At 38.0% G+C, this 26,324-nt stretch overlaps 1 protein-coding gene across 2 annotated transcripts in view; it reads right to left on the bottom strand.

Moving 5' to 3' along the window:
• PTPRR (protein tyrosine phosphatase receptor type R) overlaps positions 1-26,324 on the bottom strand; it is a 269,220-nt gene that overhangs the window by 21,439 nt on the left and 221,457 nt on the right. For both annotated transcript variants that reach the window (XM_043887108.1, XM_043887116.1), the window contains exons 9-13: positions 21,306-21,385; positions 20,737-20,874; positions 7,318-7,428; positions 5,847-6,004; positions 1,522-1,635 (exon numbers count right to left, since the gene is read on the bottom strand). In XM_043887108.1, coding sequence (XP_043743043.1) covers positions 1,522-1,635; positions 5,847-6,004; positions 7,318-7,428; positions 20,737-20,874; positions 21,306-21,385 — 601 coding nt within the window. The remainder of the gene's footprint in view (positions 1-1,521; positions 1,636-5,846; positions 6,005-7,317; positions 7,429-20,736; positions 20,875-21,305; positions 21,386-26,324) is intronic.

The raw sequence follows: 26,324 nt of genomic DNA, 5'->3' as shown, positions 1-26,324 counted from the left end.
TGACGCTAGTGTTTTATTATCTCACAGCATTTATTTGTCTGAAATTATCCTGTTTATTTCTTTGCTGTTTATTATCTCTTCTCTCACTGTTAGCATGTAGACTCTAGGCGAGCAGAGTCTCACTCATGCTGTTTCAGTACTTGCAGCATCCAGAACGATGCCTTGCAGTTAGAAGGCGGTTGATACACTCGCCGTGTGAATGAAGAGAACCCACAGCCGAGCTTTTGGGACAACTCTTCTTCCACAACAGCGCGGTGGACTGCAGAGCAGGCAGGTCCTCTGCTCACGTGATTGCAAGCATCTTCCTCTCTGTGCCCGTTTTCAATGAGCATCCGTACATGTTCTCTGTCACTCACCTGTCATTCACTCAACTGTTCATTTCCCCAGGTTTAGCTTTGGAGCAAAGCAAGAAAAGAAACTGCCTGTTTGTTCTGTTTTCAGTGCGTAAACAGAGATCATCACAAAGGTTATCAAACCATCTATCCCTGAAAATGACTCTTTCACCACACACCCGTTAGGACGACGACTACTACAAAAGAACAAGCAAACAAACAAACACGTTGGAATCCCTGTATACTGTTGATGGGAATGTAAATGGTGTGGTTGCTATAGAAACCAGTGTGGCATTCCTTGAAAAAGTATGACCATATGCTCTAGCCATCTCATTTCTGAGTATATACCCTAAAGAATCTCAAGTAGCTATTTGTACACCCATGTTCATAGCGGCATTATTCACAGCAGCCAAAAGGTGGCAGCAACTTAAGAGTCCATCAACAGATAGCTGGGTAAACAAAATCTGGTATATACATACAGTGGAATATTATTCAGCCTTAAAAAGGAAGGAAATTATGACACATGCTACAATATGGATGAATCTTGGAGATACCATGCTAAGTGAAATAAGCCACTAACAAACACACAAATACCATATGGTTCCACTTGTATGAGGCCCCTAGAGTAGTCAAATTCAAAGAGTCAGAAGGTGAATGGTGGTTGCCAAGAAAATGGGTACAGAGCTTTGCAAGATGAAAAGAGTTTGGAGATTGGCTGCACAACAATATGAATGTACCTAACACTCGGAACTGTACTATTAAAAATGGTTAAGATGGTAAATTTTGTCATGTGCATTTTTCACAATTAAAAAAGGATGAGTGGAGGAAAAGGATGACTTTTGGTAGTATGGCATATGCTCATTCTAAAGGAGCAAGATCCTAAAGTGAAGGACTCAGTGAATTCAAATGAAAATGCAAAGTCCCTGTGAAGGAACAGAGATGGAAATCTTAGAAGAGCTACCACTATAAACAACCTGCATCAGAGACAAGGAGGGTTAAGTGCAAATTCTTGGTTTTGGGTTCCTGAGGGTCAGGGTTGCAAATAACACTTCCTTTGATGACTTTTTAATATAATGGACATTCTTAAGCATTTTACACAAATCTTTATAGAGTCAGGTGTGTGATTAAATCAGGTTGTGATGATGATGCTGCTCAGAAGTGTCTCTTGTTGCATCCCGCCAACACTCACCTGTCCATACGCAGCTGGCAGACGATGCTCAGCGCATCCACCACGCCTTCTTCTCTCAACTGCCGACAGCCAATGGATGTAGCAATAAAACACCCCGTCCTGCCGATCCCTGCACTGCAAAGGACAGACAGTGAATTAAAAGGTGCAGGGAAAATAGCAGAGATAAAATATATTCTTTTAACATTAAAAACAATCATTAGGATCAACAACAATAATTATGATAACAGCAGCTGCTCTGGTGTACTGAGTGTACAAACCCGGCCCTCTGCTCAGCGCTGCACCAGCATCCTTCCTTTTAGGTCTAAGAAGTAGGATGAATGGGATGGAGGGAGGTGGTGGGTGGAAAGAATAGTGAAAAAGGTAGCAGCTGTTCTACAAAGAAGAATTAGGGCCTGAAATTCAGTAAGGTATAGGCAGTAGCAAGGAGGGGAAAGATCTACATACATCACAGAAGTGAGCATGGAGGAGTGGAGCTGAACAGTGAGAAAAGCAAAAAGTCAAAGGTGACTCGCCCGGAGGACTGGAAGAATGGCAGCGTCACTGAGATGCAGTGGGAGGTCTGGAATGAGGTCTGATTTGAGGAAGAGAGTGGGGGCTTTGGTCCTGGATATAAAAATGTGGCTGGGGCTTCCCTGGTGCCTCAGATGGTAAAGAATCTGCCTGCAATGTGGGAGACCCAGGTTCGATCCCTGGGTCAGGAAGATCCCCTGGAGAAGAGAATGGCAACCCACACCAGTATTCTTGCCTGGCGAATTCCACAGAGGAGGCTGGTGAGGTCCATGGGGTCACAAAGAGTTGGAAAAGACTGAGCAACTAGCGCATACACATACTGATGTGAAAGATGTTAGTGAATAGCTGAAGATTCAGTTCAGTTTAGGAGAGAGGACATGGCTAAAGGCACATATTTCCAAGCCTTTTTTTTTTTTTTAAATCAAGGTAACAGCTGAACAGAAATATTACCTGTCATGGAAGGTTTACTCATGAATCTCTTTAGATGGCAAATTATCAACTTTACAAACTTTCTCTGTCTGTCTCTTTCTCTCTTTCAGCAATTTCAACCATCTTTATGTAAATTTCTCCCAAATCTACACTTAAGTTCCCCAAGTTCCTCCTAAACTCTAGATTAGCATTCCACCTCCTAGCTGGCACTTCTGCTGTTGCTATTTTACACTTGCTGCAGTTCAGTGTCTCTAAATTCAATGTATCTAAAACAGAATTAATTATCTTTTTCCTCAATGGCATTACCAAGCAGCCACAAGTTTTCCAGCCTAGAAATCTTGGAGCCATCTTCAACATCTCCCCCTCTCTCACTTCCCACATCCAGTCTGTTACCAATTCTTATGTTTTCCACCTCCACTGAGCTTTCGGGATCCGTGCTTTTCTTTCTATAAACTGTGCTCACGTTTTTGAAATCTTACTTCATGATTAACGATGATCTCATCATGGCTTCCAAGTCTCAAGACTCTTCCTGGGCTAATTCATGATATACACAGCTGCTAGGTTCATCTTTCTGAAATAGGAACCTGATCATATTACTTGATACTCAAAAACCATAGGGCCTTCCCAGGTGGCTCCATGGTAAAGAATCCACCTGCCAATGCAGGTGATGCAGGAGATACAGTTTCCATCCCTGGGTCAGGAAGATCCTCTGGAGCAGGAAATGGCAATCTACTCCACTATTCTTTCCTGGAAAATTCCATGGACAGTGCAGTCTGGAGGGCTATAGCCCAAAGGGTCACAATGAGTTGGACATGACTGAACATGCCTAAGCACCAGCAAAAACTGCAGATGGTCACAGTACAATGTCTAGGCACGCTTCCATGGTATTCACGCCTTACATAATACGACTGGATGAACTTTCAAGGTTTTTGTCTTTGTGCTGTTGACTTTGTCCCCTTTGTGTCATTGTTCTCATTTGAATCTTTGCAAAAGAAACCTTTTCTTTTTGAATTTTCCCTTTTGAGTTAATGATATTTCTCCAGTCAGAAATGCCCACCCTACCACCTTTTAAAAACAACAAACATTGGTCCTTTTTTCAAGATCCTATTCAGCATTATTCCAACTTTTAGAGACTTTCTTCAAATCTCATAGTTTGAGTGAATAGCTCCCCTTTCAGCACTCAAATATGGGCTTCCCTGATGACTCAGTGATAAAGAATCCTCCTGCCAATGCAGGAGACGTGTGTTTGATTCCTGGGTTGGGGAGATGGCGTGGAGAAGGAAACGGCAACCCACTCGAGTGTTCTTGCCTGGGAAATCTCATTAGAGGACCCTGGTGGGCTACAGTCCATGGGGTCACAAAGAGTTGGACACAACTTAGCGAATGAACAATAGCAACAGCAGCAGTCAAATAGCACTTATTTCTCGGACTTGGCACTTGTTTCCTGTTGAATATGAGTTGCAGAGGAATTCAGAGGAGGAATGCATCCCCTTTAGTGTAAGTGTCTATAGAGAGTTTGTGTCAATAAAGAGATAGTACCTGAACTGTACCTTGTGAATGGCACGCATTTTGGTTATCACCAATGTGAGAGAATGTTCCATAGGTGAGACTGGTATAGGGAAAAATTTGCAGAACAGAAAATAAGATGTGTGACAATGAGTAGACTAGTTTGGCTAGAAAGAGAAAGTTACGTTAGAGGAATAGTGGGAAAGAAGCCTGGGAAGGTACAGTGGGGTCCATAAAGGATTATGGAAAGCTAAGAACTCTGGACTTCATCCTCTAAAAGAATGATACTTATTTTTTTTTTTTTGAGAATATGTTGAAAGCAATGAGTTTTCACTCCCCAGAAAATTCACTTAACTTAATGTACTCAAATCTGTTCAAGTCATTTTAAGTTCACTGGCCCCTGTAGCTAACCCACAAATCCAAGATTAAGGAATTTTACTCTAGGCAATGGGAAGCCTGTGTGAAGCTTTGAGCAGAGGCTCCATGTGATGAAAGAGGGTTTTAGGCACATCATCCAAGAGAAGTACACAGAATAGACTGTGGTGGGGGTGGAGCATGGGGAAGTGGGGTGTGTACGTGCAATTAGCTGACTTCTAAAATACATGGATGAGGTCATAAGGGCCTGAACTTGGGTGGTTGGGCAGGAAGTGATGATTATGGGAGAAGCTTTGAAGGGAAAGCCAATCTGGTGACTGATTAGATACTGAGGCTGGAATTGAGAAAAGGGCCAAAGATAACTGTCAACATTTGATGTTGAGTGGCTGGAAAAAAGACGGTCTCATTCTTAGAAATAGCAATCAGAAGGGGAGCTGGTTTTAGAGGGGAAATGGTTAGTTCATTTTAGATATCCTGACTGTTTTATGATTTTGGGTGGGGGATGGTTCCAGCTCTAGAGTATGGTCTTCAGACCCAAGTTAAGTTTAGGATAAGGCCTAATGTTAGAAACTAGATAATGACACATTGGGCAAGTAGACATACAGTAAATTTTACTCTTAATTAAACAACAAAGGTTCAAAACAAGGCTAAAATCATAATTTAAAGTAATATACTTTGTTTATTAAAAATATCACCAAAATCTATCTTATAAGACTTAAGGGGATCAATAAAGTAATGCAAATTGTTTTGAGAAAGTATGGAGAATAAATGACCAGTTATATAAATAACTTTAAAATTTGTACTTTGCTTTGGGCACACTAACAGGAAAACAGGGGGAAGAGGTATAAGTTAAAGGACAAGACCTTTAAACTGGACTCGAGTCAAGGGAACCATTAAACATCGGTCTGCCCTCTTGTCAGCCCACCCTCCAGGACCCCATGTTCTGGTAACAGCACTTTGTTTTCCTCTTGGTGAATTATCACTTGCCATTCACCATTTCATAAATTTATTTCCATCTGTTTTTCATGAGGTAACTTTTAGAACAGTTGACTGGCTTTCACCAAATTTGGCATAATAATAAAAAATGTTATCAAGACACAATCCTAGTAAAGTTCAGGGACATCTCAAAACAAGAAAAAAGCTGTTGATAATTAAAAAATCATATGAGAATTAAAAAATCAGTCTCCTCATGAGACTGATGAGGCTGAATGAATCCACCTACATTTCAAGGTAGAGGACTGAATGAATAAGAGCCCCTGTTCCCTGAGTGATTCATTAGGGAAATTTTCTCCACTGTATGACTGCTAAAAATACGCTAGTAAAAGCACTTCATTTCTGACAAGTATCATTGTGGTCAAGAATCAAGGGGGAGGCTCATTAGTTTCAATATCTGTTCAATTTACCAGCAAAGTCAGAACCAGGGAGTCAAACCCAGCTTCCACCTGCTGCATGACTTTACAAAGAATAGACGGTTGCTGAGGCAGAAAGGACAGCTCGCCCCTTACCTGCAGTGGACCACCACAGGCCCTCGGCCCGCGGAGGCCAGCCTGTCTTCTTCCACGTCCAGCATGAGCTGCAGAAGCGGCTGGGCACTGTCTGGAGTCTTGTGATCGGGCCATGAGGTGTACCAGTAATGTTTCACACGCTGGGTGTGACTTCCTTGCTGAAAATAGAAACAGCCACCAAGCGCTTCGTTTACTTGTGGAACTAAGAGTCATCCAAACCACAATACTAAATGCTTTCTATCACTGCCATCTTGCTTGCTTCTCACTTCCAGGTGGTAATAAAATCTAGGAGACTTTTGAAGAATATTCTTTCAACCTGAGAAAAATTTACTGTAAATATGCTGATGTCAAAATCTGACATCTTGCTTCAGCTAAATGAGAAATATACAAATGTGATATATATTTAATATAGAAAACATACATATGCCAGATATGTTTGTAATTTATGATCATGAACATAATGGTAGATGAATAAATGGCCAAGAAAGAATTGGGATATAGTGCGTTTCCTGTTCTTTGAATGCTCCTGACAGGTTATTATAAACATATTGACCAGTATAAGAATGCTTAATTTTATACTCAGTCACTCTCATGACTCTACACTCACCCTAAATACCAGTGTTTAACAGCAGTGAGGGATCCCTGGAGGAAAGGAGTCACAAAGGAGGGTCCATGCGGTCATCTCAAAACCAAGCTGAGGCCTGGCATAGACTAGACACTAGAGAATACATGTTGAAGAACAGGTTTCTCCAAGTGCCTTCCTATCATGAATTTCCCACCAAAACCCATCAGTGCAGCTCTGTGTCTCTTTTCCTTTGTGATGATTCTGTCCCAGCAGTGGGGTTCTAGATAGAACTGGAATCTTTGGGATGATTGCTCTCTAGAAGCAAAAACAATACCAACAATACCATGGCAACATTCCTCAGCATTTGCTGTCCAAAATTTAAATAAGATAAATTTTCTATGACATAATCTGGTCTGGGAAAGTCCCTATAAATGACTGTAACTCCAAGTTTTGGAAGATCTCAACAACACTTCAGGCTTTTCTTGCCTCCCACAACCACCCACGAGTACAGATTTTCCCTTTCACAGTTTCCAGGCCTTACTTAAATCTGCTGAGACAAAGTGACATTAAAAAAAGAAATCATGGTAACATCTCCAGCACAAGCCTTTAGTCCTTTAGTTAAAGGTGTTCAAAAGGTTAAATCAGAGGTGTTATATGTATGCAAATTAAAAGACCATAGTACCCTACTTAGTGTATTTCTTTAATATCTACTTAAATTAATTATTCCAGAGTGATAGTAGCTGACAACAAAATACATAAGGGAGTGATTATAATTTCCCCTTGATCTTGACATTATTTAACTTGTTTAAATTGAATCTGCAGTTCTGAGGACAAAAAAGTTCAAAATAAAAATGCAGTCCTCTAACACCTTCCACTTTGTAGACCGCTACAGCTCCATATCCTTACCTTTAAGACAAGGTTTCGAACAGTATAGTTATCGCATTCATTTACACTGATAACCAGAACCTCAACTTTTCCATATATTCCTCTCTTTTCTGGCCAATAAAGCACACATTTCTGGAGGAGGGGAAAGAAGAACACAGCAAATATTAATGGTTTTCATTGGCCTTGAAGCATTTTTCATTCAAGCATCTCAAAAGTTTCTATTTAGTTAAATAAAATAAATCAAGTATCAATTTTAAACATTCTGTAAATGAGCTAAAACCACCAAACTATAAATTTTAAATGGGTAAACTTTATAGTATACATATATATGCAGGTGGTGCTCAGTTGTGTCCAACTCTTTGCAGCCCTATGGACTGTAACCCACCAGGCTTCTCTGTCCATGGCATTTTCCAGGCAAGAATACTGAAGTGGGTTGCCATTTCCTCCTCCAGGGGATATTCCCGACCCAGGGATAGAACCCACATTTCTTCTGTCTCCTTCATTGGCAGGAAGGTTTGTTTGTTTGTTTGTTCACCACTAGTGCCACCTGGGAAGTCTGTAGTATGTATAGTATAAATTACATGTCAATCAAGTTTTTTTTTTTTTTTTAAACCAACACTATTGCTGTTAATCCCATACAAAAAATAATTAAGGCAAAATTTATCAAATCCCCACAGAGAAATTAAGGGCTAATTCAGAACTGAATTAAGAATTAGGAAACTAAGATCCAAATATTAGAGTTTATCATGTGATGAACAAGGTGGAAAAAAAATGTTCTCCCACTATGATTGAGGCAAGTCACATTTGCTTGGGGCTTCCCTGATGGCTCAGATGGTAAAGAATCTGTCTGCGGTACAGAAGACAAGGGTTCAATCCCTGGATTGAGAAGATCCCCTGAAGAAGGGAATGGCTACCCACTCCAGTATTCTTACCCGGAGAATTCCATGGACAGAGGAGCCTGGCGGGCAGTCCATGGGGTCGCAATGAGTGGGACACAGCTGAGTAAACAACACTTTCACATTTTCACACATTTCCTGCTTCATCAAACTAATGTCTCTAGTAAGAGTATCTGTAATGTGTTAGATGCCACAGAATGCAGTCTCCCCTATATGTAAAGTAGACCTAATGGCCATTAATATATCTGTGGTGTTGTATTTTCCAGGACCAATTTTCTTTTCACCTGTGGGATCCATTGAAATAAATGTGTAGCAAAATTATTTTTAAAATTTTTATGAAGGATCCTCTTTGAAGGGTTTAATAGCAGTAATAACAATTATATTGCAAATAAGAAAACATAATATGATGGATAAGGTGCAAGCTTTGGAGTCAAAGAGCCTGGGACCAAATTTTGGTGCTACCATTTATCTATGAGTCCATAAACAGGAAACATAAGCTCTCTCTGGCCTCAGTTTCCTCAAGATTTAATACATGGAAAGCACTTAGGACAAAGCCAGGCATACAGTAAGCATTCAAAACTTGATATTATTATTATTGTTATTGTATTTTACAACTACTGGATTATGGGATAGGTTTTTGATCTACAGTGGTTTGATCATTACTTAAATATGCATTAGATCATGCGTCAAATATATTACTTTTATGACACCATCACATTATTTAAAAAACTACAAAATGAGTTTCAAACACACATATAAACTCATATTATTTATTCTTTTGCCTTTTAAACAACCACAAAAGAACTATTACTTTTTTACCACATATTTTAATGTCTAAGAATAAAAGTGTGAAAGTTAATGCTTTATCTTCAGTGCCCAGGGAAGTAATTTAATTTTAGAAATATTGTTTAAATAGAATTCATCATTTTCTTTCAAACACACATGGATATTGATAAAGAAATTCTTTCACTTACTGCCTTCGGTTAGGGACCTTTCAGTCCTCAGGACACTTGTTTCTTTACATCTATGTCAAAGACATATGACCACACTTAAAAATAGTTAAGTTCTTATAGATTTAAAAGAGCAACAGAAAAAAAATTACAGAATTACAGAACGAAAGGAAAAGACATGTAACATATCAGAAACACACCTCTGGGGCTCTATCATGCTAAGTACCAAATGCTCTATGTGACAGAGCCACAAGGAAGTCACTTCATCTAGTGGAATCACTGTTTTTCATCCACTACATAAAAACACATTTGCCTCCTCTACATTCTGGTCCTTTTCCAAACAAAGTAAATCATTTTCACCTCTATTTCCATGCCATTCCATCCCCAAGACTATCAAGCAATAAGGCTATCAGGCTTAGTCTGGCTAATATAACATTAACATTTTAAAACAGAGAAATCTTCAGCAGAGAGAATTATACTCAACATCTTGTAATACCCTCTAATGGAAAATAATCTAAAGAAGAATCATACATATATCTGTATAACTGAACCACCTTATTGTACACCTGAAACTTACACAGCACTGTAAATCAACTATATTTTAATAATTTTTTTAAAAAAATAACAATCTTTAAAAAATAAAGCAATGTTTTTCCCTCCTCCTTTACGAATTGCCAAATGTCTGAAATTTTCCCGATTTGTTAAAGATAATCATACTAACCAAATTGCCTGGTTGCTTTCAATGGAGCATCAATTATTTCGCTGCAAGACCCGGGCTATTGTGTGACTTAAAACCCATGCCTCCTGGATGAATCCAAGAAGAGTGACAAAAAATCTTGCAAAAGGTATTGAACAAAGAAGGAGGCATTCAGTGGCCCAGCAGTCAGGCATATTGTGCCCCATTGTCCAGGATCAGGCCTGAGTAGCAGGCCCCTCAGTGAGAAGGTGGCTCTTGAAACTGGTAAGAAAAACTGCCAGGCAGGAGCTCTCAGCTTGCACCCTGACTCTTAACAATACAATCCAGGCTTGTGCACCTACTTGATAAATGGAAGCACTGCTTGCTTCTCTCCTGAGCTTGCCGGGGCCCTCCTGAATGTTTTTCTTGACTCTTTACCAAAAATGCAATTGGCAGCCGGCTCCCAGTAGACAATGTAATGTGACTTGTTCATTCAAACAACCCTTAATTAGCATCCCATCTCCTTTCTGAGATACAATAGCTTATTTTTATACACTGAATACATTTTCCTCCTCTTTAAGGAGGATGTAGAAAAAGAGACCAGATAAGTGTGGGTGCTTTTGAATATGAGGTGAGCGAGAGCTGCAAATGTGGTTGTTTCTAAGGGCATCAGTTCACATTTGAATTATTTTTGTGAGCAGCTTTTTTCGGTTTTTTTCATTGTGGTGTTAACAATGATATGAAAAAGGAAAATGCAAGGAAGGAAAATGCTCTCTTAAAGATAATATTGTGAAATCACACTAATTGTGGGTAATTCAAAATAGCACGCTATGTAGCAGAATATAACCCCAAATCATCACTATTCTGTTAGCTGGGCCGATTCTTTCAGTAAAATTATCTATTAATTCCAAGAATTCATAATTTGGAGGACAAAGAGGTTTCCAGGAGGTTATGTGTCTCTTGTAAAAACAAGTAATTAGTGAACCTTGACTGTAAAGATCATGGACATCAACCAATTTTTCATCATCAGTGCTTTACAGCAAAAATAGAATGCAGTGCAAAGCAATGCAAACCCATGTTTTTATAATCTATTTTTTTTTCTTTGATCATCCCTCTCACTCTCACCACATTAGGGTTATTTGTGTATAAAGAAGAAGCAAGTCTAGCTAGCATATTAGTTGCCCGAAAAGAAAATCTATTTTTCAGTCACTTTCTTTTTAAATTCTATGCATTTAAAATCAAAGAGATTTTTGCTTTATGAGCTAAAGATGTATCATCACATAGGAAATGGCTGTAAATAAACAAAGAGATACTTAGTTGCAGTTGGGTTATATTTGCATAAAAGAGAATGGATTAGATTGTCTAAAATAATTATGGTTTTAGTTACTCTAATTCCTAGTATTCCACCGAATATTACTAACACAGATGCAGCAATTTAATATTAAAAGCATCTTCACCAAAATATATCATTGAATCCCTTCCATGATCATTTATGTTAAGTAGAACAGAGAGTAGATATTATTGTTATTATTATTTTTTTTATAATTTTACAGCTAAGAATACTGAAGCTCAGGTGTTTTGGTAGGGGTCTCTGAGAACATCCTCTTGGAGCCAAGACCTTTTGAGCAAATATCACTTTATAAACTCAAGCTTTTGTGTTTGGATTTCTGCTCCAATAACTGACTCTTTCTATACCATTAACCAATACTCTTCCTCCCCTCTGTAAAATATGCTGATAATGGAATACTGAATGCCCTCCATCCACTCTCTTACTAAGTCCAGTACTTCTGTCACTGTCTGCTGAGCTGTATGTTAGTAAGTGGTATTTGTATCCAAACCTCTTAAGGACAGCTGCATTCATTTAATGAAACTTTACATAAATTCATGAAACATGAGGGTAAGAAGAAAAAAAGAATTTTTCCATGAAATAATTGTGTGAGTTAATTAGGTTTTCATGTGGGGCGGGGAAGTGAATCAGTAAAGAAAACTGCATGCAAATCAGGTACAAATGAGACTTATGAAAGGGCAAAGTTTGGAAATATAGACAGAATTCTGCATTCATATGGTTTTATAAACTTTTCTATGTTCTCTCATTTTAAAGAAACTGAAATGGGACATTTTAATGATATATAAAGGGCAGGAATTACACAAACTACATCACCTGGAGCCAATGTTAAAAATAATAAAAGACTGTCCCATAATAAAATAATGACCAAATCTGAATAGGAACAACTGTACCTGTTTTAGGACAAAATAAAAGAGCTTTTTGCTGTGTTTGCGTCTCCACTCTGACGTTTTTGGATTATATGTGTCAAATAAGAGGGCTTCTAACTATAGCTAGAAATAAAGCAAGTTACAGCAATTGAATGGAGAACAGCTGAATTAAAAATTAGGGTGCCAAATTATATCTGGAATGTAAGCATGTTTGAAAGAACAGTGAGTAATTTTTCTTAGGGACTGTCAGCCTCAGAATTCCTGGCCACTCTTAATTGCTTGGGCAGCATAACTGTCCAGCCCCCGGTCATTCAGGAAATGAGCTGAGGCTGCTGGGCAGTGCTGGGTCAGGCTGCTTCTCTAGAAACCAAATATCTAATTCTGATCCTCCAGAACAGCTGAATACCAGTCAATGGGTTTCCACTCTCCTTCAACATGACCCTCCCTGACCTTGTTGACAGACACTCTGAACATGGGACTTTGCTCATTTATTTTCATGCTTGGTACAAAGAGTGAATCCTCTTGTCCACCCCACGCTTCACAGACTGACCTCTAACTTGAGCATGACTCCCCCAATCACAGCTCCAATCCACACTTTCAAATTGTCCACTACTTTGAATGAACAGACTTGGCACTTTTTCTTTAAACTAAGTCAAAATGCTTATCCTTCTCCTCGTTCCTTCTTAGAATGGTTAGAGATTTTAAACCAGGACTGTAAGCAATCCCACATACTGCTCTCTGGCCACAATCACTGCTTGGACTGGAATTTTCTCCCTTCTCACCCTAACTAGGAGGATGACTTGAGGAGGGTATGTAGAGAGGTGAGAGGGAGGAGCTGGGAGTCAGGCTGCTGGGCATTTAGCCTGGGCAGGTTGCTTAACTGCCCTGGACCTCAAGGTCTTCTTTCATTGAGTTTTACAAATAAGCTTACTGTCAAGATTGATTTCTAAGCACATTGTTAGTGTTCAATAAACATTAGTTATTTGGAAGATCAAACAGCCCAGTTTCTAGAATTTCTAGGTATATTTGATGAACTTTCTAGATTATCTAACTTAAACTCTAATCTTTTTAGCTAATAATAGTTGAGAAGATGTACTTTTATTTCATGGACTTAGAATATAACATAGTATAATTAATATTTAATTACTAGTGTTTTATCAGGAAAATTTATTTTCTCTTTAAATGTACAGCTTAAAAAGATCTACTTTATTTTTAACTATAATTTACTTACAAACTGATCATTTCCATCTGAATACCCATCAGATTTCATAATGAAACTTAAGGTAAACATGGGATATACTTGATTAATATTTATATTGTAAAAAAAACACCTGTTTTGGATGTATTTAATTAAATAAAGTCATCTATAGTAGCTGTGATTTGACTTATTACTTAACTTCTATAAATTCATAAGATTCTTATAGGTTGCCATATATCATTTTAAAATGATCTCCTGATCTCGGTATAAACTGTATTCCATTTCTCTTACTCTACCATATGTTTTCTCCACCCCTCATAAGACCTAACACTGTACCTATATCTAATATTTTAAATTTTTGTTTCTTGTTTACTGTGTCTCCTCTTTTAGATTCTAACTCTATGAAAGAGGGATCTTTGACTATTTTGTCAATAAAGATATAATCCAAGTGCCTACACTGGTACTTGATGGTTGATAGTTGATAAATATCTGTTGAATGAATGTATACACACATACCACTGGATGTTTTATAAAGAAGAACTAAGTACTAAAAGTCATCAAGGTTAGCTGGAGAATTCTAGATGCTAAAGGTAATGGCAGTAGTGTAGTGATAGTTACTCAGTCATGTCTGACTCTTTGTGACTCCATGGACTATAGCCCTCCAGGCTCCTCTGTCCATGGAATTTTCCAAGCAAAAATATTGGAGTGCTTAGTCACTTTAGTCATCTCCGACTCCTTGCGACCCTATGGAACTTAGCCCTCCAGGCTCCTCCATACATGGGCTTCTCTAGGCAAGAACACTGCAGTGGGTTGCCATTCCCTTCTCCATGGGATCTTCCCAATCCAGGGATCAAACCTGGGTCTCCTCATTGCAGGCATATTCTTTACCACCTGAGCCACAGGGAAGCCCAAAGATGATGATACAGTTAGATATATTTCTGGGAAACACATTGGGAATATATTTTTTCAAAAGTTCTTGTCATTTAGTCAGGTCATTTCACAGCTAAAAATATAAATTAATAATGAAAGATGTGGATAAAAAGACTAGAAATGACTTTATCTATTAATAAGGAAATGATTACATACATTTTAGCATCCATACGGTGAAATTCTAGCAGTCATTTAAAATCATGTTTTTGCTGAGTTATTAATGATATGGAGAACACTCGTAATGTTAAAAGCAGAATATACAAAGAACCCTCTTTCATTCTCTATGTTCTTCAGCAAAATGTAACATTCCAGGCCCATCTCCCTTCACTCCCTGCTATGCTCACACCACACCAGACTGCTCAGCATGCTCTGTGGGGTCGTGTCTGCCTCTGTCTGCTATTGCTTTGCCAGATTTATGTTCCTTGTGCACCTACTTACTCTGTAGGTCCCTACTGAAAAACTGTAAGGCACCATAAGGGCTATTTGGACAAAGAAATGTAATTAAAATAATCTTATCCATAATTTTATCAGTTAGAGAAAGGAAGAGAATGAAATTGGGGAATACTTAAAATACGATTTCTTTATTTTGCTTTTTGAGGTTAAACCGCTTGCAAAGTGCTGAACAGGTCAAAGGGCAAAATAGGGTTTTTAAGTATTTAAGTCACATAGCTGAACTCAGATGAAAGATGTAAATATTAAGACAGATTATGGCAGTGTTAAGTACTCGAGAGAAGTATTTTGTTAGGCCAGATCGCCAAGTAATGCCCTCACTTCATGAAAGATAATTCGGTGTCTTACTCCTCCTTGAAGGCAACCGTGGGTACTTTGTCTTTTAATGTCTTGCATCCTTATTTATGGGCTTCCCAGGTGGCTCAGATGGTAAAGTATCTGCCTGCAATGTGGGAGACCTGGATTTGATCCCTGGGTTGGGAAGATCCCCTGGAGAAGGGCATGGCAACCCACTCCAGTATTCCTGCCTGGTGAATCCCATGGACAGAGGAGCCTGGTGGACTACAGTTCATGGGATCACAATGAGTCAGACACGACTGAGCAACTAACACTTTACTTTACATCCTTATTTAGCCCATTTATTATGTTGGAGCATGATGAGTACATGAGCTTTGGAATCAAATAAACCTGGACTAAAATTGGGACTCCATCACTTACTAACTTTGAGACTATAGGCAAATGATTCAACCTCTGACCTTCATTTCTCATCCATAACATAGGTATAGTAAATCTTGCTTTGTAGAGATAGAGTGAAAATATACTGAATTAACATATGAACTGTGCTTACTATATACATTCAACAAATGGCAATCGGTGGAAAATATCTTCCACCATACACATAATATGACCAACATTCATAGCCACTTCTTTCCTAGAGGAAAGTCTGAGCTAGTTGGAGGACTTTGGAAACATAGAAATGCTGTTTATACTGATCTAACTCTAGCTTTTCAGGTTTTAGCTGCTGTGTCTTCTCTAGTTTAGCAATAGTTCATGTTAAAAGTTTGAACACTGTGTTTTCAATGTTTTATTTCTTTCAAGAGGAATTCCTTCCTTGAGATTTACCTAAATGAAGAAATCAAACTTACCAGCAACAAAAATTGCTTCTCCTTTCTCACGATAGATGAGAACTGATTTGTCAGCTTTATTTTAAAATTTTTTGTCTATTCTTATTTAATAAAGTAACTATGAGAACATTGTGATTATTGAATAAGAGCTGGCAATTCTTCTTTTTTTCTTTTATTTATTTATTAGAAAGTAGGAAGGTTCATGAAAATACAAAGCCTGGGAATTTCTAAAGATAACTCCACCCTCACATATTTTTTGAGGAAATGATTTTTGTCTATTTCGAACAATGACGCTTAACACAATTGAAAGTTGGCACATTTTTGGTAAACAGCATCTTCCTGGCAGTGTGAAGTCTACTGCCTATTTCTTTTGAGCCAGACTTTTCAGTATCATTTTGATTTGTAAAACACCAAAGTTTCTTTCACAGTATTCTTTGTACATCTTTAGAGAATCTGGATGGAAAGGAATTTTCATTTTAATTTAATAAGCAATCAATAATAACAGAAGTCAAAATCTTTATTGCAATATTTGGAATATGCCTGGCCACAGGAAAATACATGTAGCAAATTACACACAGAAGTGTAACATAATGTATCAATATTTACTTTGATATTTCCAGAAGATACATCTCAGACATTTAAAAAGGCAGGAGGCTAAAAATGGTAAGAAAAAATAATACCTCTTCAATTTCTGAATTATGCAGCCAAAGTGAAAAATAAAAACCTCAGTCATCCTTTATGTGGCCATTATTTTTTCAAAAATTCTGGCTTTCAACAGATCTACTTGACTCTCCTCTGGAGGACAAGAACTCTGAGCATGGTACCAACAGGTCTGCGTGCTAAGTTGCTTCCATTGTGTCTGACTCTTTGTGACCCCATGGGCTGTATCCCACTAGGCTCCTCTGTCCATGGGATTCTCCAGGCAAGAATACTGGAGTGGGTTGCTATTTCCTTCTCCAAGGGATCTTCTTGACCCAGGGAATCTTCCTGACCCAGGAATCCAACCCTGTCTATCTCCCGCATTGGCAGGTGGGTTCTTTACCAATGGTGCCACCTGGGAAAGGCACAGGTTAGCTTCAGGTTTAATGCACTTGAAAAGGAAAGAACAAGATGGGGTCTATTTCTTTGCACATTCACATTCAGAATGGAGATGTCTGAGCACTGTCAGTTAACCAACTCATTGTCACTTTGAAATACACATTTATCTCAGTTCATTATCACATTTCTGCAGCAGTTCTCTTAGAATGACGAACTTTGATCTTGGGGACAGAAGGGAAGAATATAACTGTCGTTAGGGCTTTGGCATATTCGCCAATTATTCATATTATCTCTGTTGGCCTTTAAAATATGTCACATCCTACTTAACTTCTAGGGAATTCTTACTCACTAACCAATAATCTTGGCTTCTTCTGTCCTGTCCTGATGAAACCTGACTAAGAACAAGTTAAAGCACCATTGGCATATCTCTGTCTTTTTGTCTAAGGAAACAAATATATCATAACATTTGAGGAATGAAATGCTCAGGACAACAAAAATTATCTTTCACAGTTACTAAACCTATTCTCCAATCCTTGTGGGATATATGTTTTGCCAAGTATTAATCCTTAATAAATATGCAACAAATAATGTTTTCAGTGGAAAGAAAACTTGTTTCAAAACATTTACATCCTTATATTTATGTAATCGCATAAATCACAGTGCTTTTTCTATGTCAATTTTGCATGATTTTATTTTTAATAAAATAAATAGAATTAATAAAGGTATGCATGTTCTTTGAGAAAACACATCATGACAATCTATTCAGAAAATGGCAATTCCAACCAAAGTGGGCAGGAGTAGTTCAGTCTATTCAGATCGAGGAAGCATTGCTAAATATTGTGTGAGTTCTAAGGTGTCTGTGATTTCCTCTCATTCCTTTGTGGGTATTATTCTGCTGATTTTTGGCTTCTGCTGTTACTGTTGAGAAGCCAATTGTTAGTCATTCTGGTTGTTAAAACAATCTCTGCAGTGTTTTTCAATTCCACAGATGTGTCTAGTTGTAGATTTATTTTATTTATCCAGTCTAGGATTTACTGTGACAGATCAAGTCTTTTACCAATTTTGGAAAATACCTAGCCAAATATTACTTCTTTTTTTATATTCTCCCTTTTCTTCTAAAATATCCATTGGACATATATTGGACATCTAAATGCTGTCCTTTGAAACTCTATTTCACATTTTTGGTCATATTGATCTTCTAGGTAACTTCCTTAGCTCTGCTTTTTAATCCAGTAATTATTTATTCAACTGTGTCCAGCTTGCCAATCAACTTTTCTCATGAAGTTTTTTCACTTTAATGTCTGTATAATATTTATTTCTAGGCCACTTTGGTTTGTTTTTAAATCTTCCTAGTCTTTTTTGATAGTAAATTGTTCTTTTGTCAAGTTTTTTAATTTTATATTTTGTATGTTTAATTATAAAAAGGCCTGTATTTATAGTTTCTATTGTTTCAATTTCTCATAGGTCTATTTCTACTATTTGTTGTTTCTGCTTTTTACTTATGTTGGTTATTTACATGTGTGTCTCAGAAGTTTGACTTCTGAGTTTATATTTGCTGGGCTTTTTCCTTTGAAATTCTGTGTAGTGTTTGCTGTGCAGATAGCTGAAGATTTTGTTTTTGTAAAGTGCCATACCAATGCAGCATTAATTTTAATTTTTTAATTAAATGAATATAAACTAGTTTATAAATGAGTTATATACATTAAAAATTACTATTTTTATTAATTACTTACCACTTGGTGCTTCCTGATTTTTGAATTCTGAATACTCAAGAGTATCTTCCTACTGATCCCATGAGAAGGCCAGACTTTGATAGATTAATTTCCTGTTATAATCCTATTTTGGTAGGCAGGTTTATTTTTGTGGTTCACCCTTTCACTGAAGGTATAGTCCTTGCAGGTGCTCACTTCATGGAAGGTCTCAGTTCTAAGTCCTGGCTCCTGCAAGCCCAAGGCTTTGTCTCCAGTTCTTGTATTATCATGAAAACACAAGTAACCTGTAATTCTCTGGTTTTATGCATTTTATTCAGTTTTTGACTACTAGAATTTACTTTCTCCTCCAAGCTCTGCTATGCATGCTATTTCACTCAGTATGACTGGTTTTTCAGATTATCTAACTTGCTGTATTATATAAGTTCTATGTATATATACATGAGTATAAATACACAGAGAATATACCTTTAAAACTTGAAGAATTTTTTTCCTGCCATGAAGATAAATTGTCATAGATATTAAACAACTATGCAGGACTTGTCAGTGGCTTATTATGTTGACAAATTAATATTGGGGGAAATAGCTAAGACTATTAGGGATTATTTTATTATGCCACTTTAGGCTGTCATATAAGATTCATAGAAATGCATTTATTTAGTAAGCATATAGCTAATGTAGTATATAACTTCATCTACTGGCCAAAAATATACTTTTTTCCCCCCAGGATAAATTTCAGAAAAAGATTATTTGTCTATTGTGGCAAAAATGGAAGAAAACAACAAAACTTTAAAAGAACTTTAAGTTGCTGTTTGTGGACCCGAGTTTTCTGCATTAGCAGCATGGTTATACTATGGTCGGTGGTTGCAACTCACCAAAGGAGTAAAAGAGAAATTTCCATTTTCTTAAATTCTTATTGTCAGGGTGAGATGTGGGCTTAGTAATTTTGATCAGAAAACAAACACAAATGCTGGCTAAAATCAGACTGTAAATTATCTCAATAGGATGTCATGAAATGTAGGCAGTGCCTAGGATAGCACTCTTTGGGAATTACACAGTTTTATTTTTATGATGCAAAATACAGAAAGCATATTCTATAAGCTAGATCCTTAGAAAAGTTTACTAGTTTGGAGTGGGATCTAATTTTGTCTCTTTCTTGGATTTTGTTTTATGAAAATATTGAGAAAGTCGTTTGGTTTGGTTAACTTCAAATCTTTCTCCAAATTTCACTTTCTCAGTGAGATGTATCCCCCAGCCCCTGTATAATACTGCAGCTTACTCTTCTACTGCTCCCTACGGCTCAGACACCCAGTCCCCTTATCCCACTCTACTCTTTTTTCCTACAGCATTTATCCCATCTAATATGCTATATTCTTATGAAATTCTGCTTCTTCCTTTTTGTCTGTCTCCCCCTCACTAGAAAGTTAAAATCTACCAAGGGCAGGAATCTTTGTGTTTGTTTACTAATAAACTGCCAGCAACTAAAATAGTATCTGGGGCTTTCCTGGTGGCTAAGTGGTAAAGAACTCACCTGCCAAATGTAGGAGATGTGGATTTAATCCCTGGTCCAGGGAGATCCCCCATGCTGTGAAGCAACAAAGCCCACGTACCACAACTACTGAGTCTGCGCTCTTGAGCCCACAAGTTGCAGCTACTGAAGCCTGAGGACCCTAGAGCCCGCGCTCCACCGCAAGAGAAGCCAGCGCATTGTGTGTGTGCGTGTTAGTAGCTCAGTCGTGTCCAACTCTGCGATCCTGTGGATTGTAGCCTGCCAGGCTCCTCTGTCCATGGTGAGAAGCCCGCAAACCGCAACTAGAGAGTAACCCCTGCTCTCCACAACCAGAGAAAAGCTTGTGCAGCAATGAAGACCCAGCATAGCCATAAATAAATACATAAGTAAATAAAACAGTATCTGTCACTTAGAGGTGCTCAAAAATTGCTCATGATGTAAATGAACAATTTTTTATTTCCCTGTTATAAATCAGAGTGGTGATTCAGGGCCCCTCATTTCCTTACATAGATATATGGATACAAATGTGAATGGTGTATGCCAAGCACATTGATTTCACTGAAAGAAAGCTATCATTTACAGGACACCAATTACCATTTTTTGGGAGCATAAGCTGAGCTGACCTAGCCTTTCAATGTCTTGATATCTTAAATTTGTTAGGAAGTATATGGTAATTTTCCTTAAACGATCTCTGTTCTAGAGCAACAGAAAAAATACAATGTTCTGCACTTGGGAAAGGTCATACCTCATTTTTTTCCTTGAGTTTTGTGATCATAACAATCACGGGACTGTCCTCCTGCCAAACCATCTGCCAGAAATCATTCACGGTGTTGATCATGGGGCCCTGTGTGGCGATGAACGCTTTCTCTTTGCCACTGTAGCCCTAGTTTGGGAAAAAAAGAAAAAAAGTTGACTTTGAAGTCCAGGCCTTGCACTGAAAGTTTAGCTGAAAGATCTTCAAAACAAAACAACTCTGCAGGTCCAAAAGCTACACAGACTTTCAAGGCTTCACTGATTCTAGCACCACTATTCTTGTGGTTGTTCTCTCAACAAGTCAAGCATAGCACACGGTACTGAGGGTTGTGAAGCTTAGTCCTCCCCAGAGCACCTCAGAGGGAGCACTGTGGCCACAGACACACAGGAAAGGAAGACCTACCAACATTGATTATGACCAAGCGAGCAAAACAAAACTTGCTAGTAACCAAGTTAAATCAAAATTAATCTATTCTGAGGGGTGAAAAAAAAAAAAACCCAACAATTCCAGATAGTAAATCGACATGCTTATCAGAAAGAAATTTAGGTTTATTTACTTACCCTAATATAATTAGCATTGATGTAAGTGCTCAATGAATCAGTTACATTTTTTGGTCTTAAACATACTCTACTGAGGGGATCTAATGAAGAAAACAAGAAAGAATAGGTTAACCAGATTTACTCTTTTAAGTTTCTTAGAATGTCAGTGGGGCTTCTCTGGTGGCTCAGATGGTAAAGAATCTGCCTGCAATGCAGGAGACCTAGGTTCCACCCCTGGGTCAGGAAGATCTCCTGGAGAAGGGAAGGGCAATCCACTCCAGTATTCTTGCCTGGATAATCCCATAGACAGAGGAGCCTGGCAGGGTACAGTCCATAGGGCTACAAAGAGTCAGACATGACTGAGCATGCATGTATCTATCATCATTTTTCCGTGTGTACATAGAGTACATACTCTAGTCACAAGGGCCAAGGGCAATCTCCCAACTACTCCACATTCTTGCAGATTCTATATTTTTGTGTATATTGTTTCCCTGCTGTCTCTGCGTGGGCAAGTCGTCCTCATTCTTCAGGGCTCAGTTCAAGAGATACTTCCTTCCTTGTCTTCCTGGCAGAATTAGGCATTCCCTTCTTTGCTCAGGCTGCTTGAATTTTATTTTAGTATTTAAAATCTTGTATTTTAAGTGCTTGGATTCTTGCTTGCCCTCAATGGATTACTATGAGCCCCTTGAGAACAAAGGCTGTCTTTAATTAACTTTTATATCTTTCGTGATTTCTACTTGATATGTGGCTCAGAGTGGGTTTAATATCAGAATTAATTTCAATTAGAAAGAGTTAAAAGAAGGCTTTTCTTCTAGGTTTGTCTCTTTTATAGCAAAGGGGACGAGAAAACTATTTCTTTTCAGTATCCACTGATTATTAAGTTTCCACAAACGGCCTAAACCACTCACACTTGAAAAGAAGCCCACTTCCTTCAGTTTTTATAATGCCTATGATGTGTATGATTTACTGGGAACTCAACCCCAAAATTGCTTAGAAGTAGGTTCCTTGTCAAGCTAAACTAAATTTATGTTGAAAACTGGTAATTTACAGTATTTCCAAATAGTTAGAGATTTTGAAATACTTAAAAAAAAACAATGCAATATACAATACAATATAATATATGATGGAGTAGGAGAAAACGAAAATGAATTGAAGCCTTTTTAAAGCTACTTTAGTCTAATAAAAAGCCAAATAATAAAAAACAGAATTTTGTCATTATTGCCATCATGTATTACTGTTTTCATCTTTACTGTTATCATTTTATTCATGCAGTGCATGAATTCAATGTTACATTGGACACTGATCACATTTGCTTCTCTCTCCTGCTCTTCTCTTTTTATTTGCTTTGCTTTCTTCCTTTCATTCTTTCTTCTCTTCCCTTCTTCCTTACATCCTTTTCCTTCCTCCATCCTTCGCTCTCTTCTTTCCTTCTTGTGTCTTTTTTCCTCTCTACAAAGTATTACACACACATAGGTCTGGTGTACAGAATACATGAAAGTCTACCCTCTTCTCGATCTCTTTAAAATACCTCTGACAATCTTAAATCTTCTGTTTAATAGAAAAAATGATACCTGGATCTTGATATTTTGATCAGAATCATATCAGATTTTGTCAAAGGTTATACTGGGCTGACGCAGTGCATATGAATTTGAGCAAACTCGAGGAGACAGATGACGGAGGAGCCTGGTGTGCTGCAGTCCTTGGGGCTGCAAAGAGTTGGACGTGACAGCAACTGAACACCACATACTGGTCTGAAGATTTCCTCTTCAGGAAGAAACGTGTTTAAGGTTTGAAGTCAGAGAGGAAGCTATTAGATAAGGAAAAAGCCTATCACTGCTAGTGATGGACAAAGGCAGAGATGAGAGGAATAGGATAGTTCTCAGAGATGAATTCAGGAGAAGAGGGAAATGGAAGGAAGGGCAGGGACTGGTCACACCTTCAAGGTGATTGGGGATCATCTTCAAATTTTTTGTGGAAGACAGAGAAGAATCTAGGCCTGCTTTGTCCAATATGGTAGCCACTAGCCACGTGTAGGTAAATTTAAGTTAATTAAAACAATGCAACATTTAATTTGCTATTATTTTCTCCCAATCTGAGGGCTGTCTTTTCACCTTACTTATAGTTTCCTTTGTAGTGCAAAAGCTTTTAAGTTTCATTAGGTCCCATTTGTTTAGTTTTGCTTTTATTTCCAATATTCTGGGAGGTGGGTCATAGAGGATCTTGCTGTGATTTATGTCGGAGAGTGTTTTGCCTATGTTCTCCTCTAGGAGTTTTATAGTTTCTGGTCTTACATTTAGATCTTTAATCCATTTTGAGTTTATTTTTGTGTATGGATTAATCTCAAAAATATACAAGCAACTCCTGCAGCTCAATTCCAGAAAAATAAATGACCCAATCAAAAAATGGGCCAAAGAACTAAACAGACATTTCTCCAAAGAAGACATACAGATGGCTAACAAACACATGAAAAGATGCTCAACATCACTCATTATTAGAGAAATGCAAATCAAAACCACAATGAGGTACCATTACACGCCAGTCAGGATGGCTGCTATCCAAAAGTCTACAAGCAATAAATGCTGGAGAGGGTGTGGAGAAAAGGGAACCCTCTTATACTGTTGGTGGGAATGCAAACTAGTACAGCCGCTATGGAAAACAGTGTGGAGATTTCTTAAAAAACTGGAAATAGAACTGCCATATGACCCAGCAATCCCACTTCTGGGCATACACACTGAGGAAACCAGATCTGAAAGAGACACGTGCACCCCAATGTTCATCACAGCACTGTTTATAATAGCCAGGACATGGAAGCAACCTAGATGCCCATCAGCAGATGAATGGATAAGGAAGCTGTGGTACATATACACCATGGAATATTACTCAGCCATTAAAAAGAATTCATTTGAATCAGTCCTAATGAGATGGATGAAACTGGAGCCCATTATACAGAGTGAAGTAAGCCAGAAAGATAAAGAACATTACAGCATACTAACACATATATATGGAATTTAGAAAGGTGATAATGATAACCCTATATGCAAAATGGAAAAAGAGACACAGAAATACAGAACAGACTTTTGAACTCTGTGGGAGAAGGTGAGGGTGGGATATTTCAAAAGAACAGCATATATACTATCTATGGTGAAACAGATCACCAGCCCAGGTGGGATGCATGAGACAAGTGCTCCGGCCTGGTGCACTGGGAAGACCCAGAGGAGTCGGGTGGAGAGGGAGGTGGGAGGGGGGATCGGGATGGGGAATACGTGTAAATCTATGGCTGATTCATATCAATGTATGACAAACCCACTGGAAAAAAAAAATAATAATAATTAAAACAAACAAACAAACAAACAAAAACACAAAGCAACATTTAAAAGTCAGCTCCTTGGGACTTCCCTGGTGCTTCAGTGGCTAAGACTCCAAGCTCCCAGTGCAGGCCGCCCAGGTTCTATCCTTGATCAAGGAACTAGATCCCATATCCTGCAACTAAAGAGCTCACATGTCACAACCCAAGGTCCCACGTGCCACAACTAAGACACAGCACAGTCAAATAAAATAAATATTTAAAAAAATAAAAATAAGCTGCTTTCTTTAAAAAAAAGTCAGTTCCGTGGGTGCACTCACTTTACTTCAAGTGCTTATTGCCACATGCAGCTAATGACTATCTCATGGGAGACTATCACCATGGGCTTCCCAGGTGGCGCTAGGGGTAAAGAACCCACCTGCCAATGCAGGAGACCTAAGAGACACAGATTCGATCCCTGGGTCAGGAAGATCCCCTGGAGAAGGAAATGGCAACCCACTGCAGTATTCTTGCCTGGAGAATCCCATGGACCGAGGAGCCTGGCAGGCTACAGTCCATGGGGCCACAGAAGAGTCAGAAGACTGAAGTGACCGAGCACTCAGCACACACGGAGAGATAGAACATTTCCCTCATTGTACAGAGCTTCTGTGGACAGCGGTGATTTTGCCAGTGCAGTGATGGTTATTATGGAAAACAGGGCTCTTCAGTACTCTGTTTCTGAAACTGTAAATGTTCCCATAGTTAGTGCTCTTAATATCTGGAATTGTTTCTGGGATTAATGATGAATTCACTAGGAAGATAAAGAAAGGAGAAACTAACATTCGCTGAGGGTTTACTATTTCTTGGAACTTTCCAAGCCATTTTTCACATATGATTATGTAATTCTTTCAACAGCCTTATAGGGTAGTATGACTACTACTATTTTTAAGGGCAAAGAAAGGCTGGCACAGAAAGATGAAGTAGCCTGCCATAAATTGTAAATATTTTCGCCAGGATAGGAAATCAAGTCTAACTTCAATATTGTGCCTGAGTCATACAACTTGTTGCCTTAATGAGTGGTTCATTGATTTGCATATCTACTCTGTTCTAGGAACATAATATAATAAAACAGAAAACATAATGTAAGTAGGAAACATTACTAGACTTTACACTTTTAAATAAAAAGTGATGACCAGAGTAACTAAGATTTTAAAATTTGATTTATATTGTTTTATAGTTGTATAAACAAACTGAATGGAAGAAATATACATAAAAATTCTTTGTTGTACAAATAATTTCACACTGATACCAGTTTTTTTCCCATTGCTCTTGCGTTTGAGACATAAAGATATTCTCATCACAATATTTGTTTATATTGTAAAATAATTTGATATAAATTTGACATAAGCACTTTAATCTGCCAGTTAAGAATGATCAGAGCCAGGCTGACATTGTAGATAGAAAAAAAAAAAAGCTACAATTTAATTAGTTCTTGGCATCCATATTTCTGCTGCAAAACATCCTCCAAATTACACAGTCTCACTAATATGCACAAGCCAGAAGCTTTTAAATTTAAGGGTTTATTCTAGGTTAAAAAATAAAAACAATTTATAATATTTAAAATCTTATTCATTTAAAAATTATTTTATGTAATATTTCAAACTTATCCCATCATACAGTCTAAAATAAACCATAAACAGCAGATTTTCATATTCATTCCCATCTTTTCTGATGATTTTCCAACCAGTGATGTGATG

This window comes from Cervus elaphus, chromosome 3, assembly GCF_910594005.1.
Source record: "Cervus elaphus chromosome 3, mCerEla1.1, whole genome shotgun sequence".
NCBI classification, from domain to species: Eukaryota; Metazoa; Chordata; class Mammalia; order Artiodactyla; family Cervidae; genus Cervus; species Cervus elaphus.
This window is presented reverse-complemented; position numbering and strand designations above follow the sequence as displayed.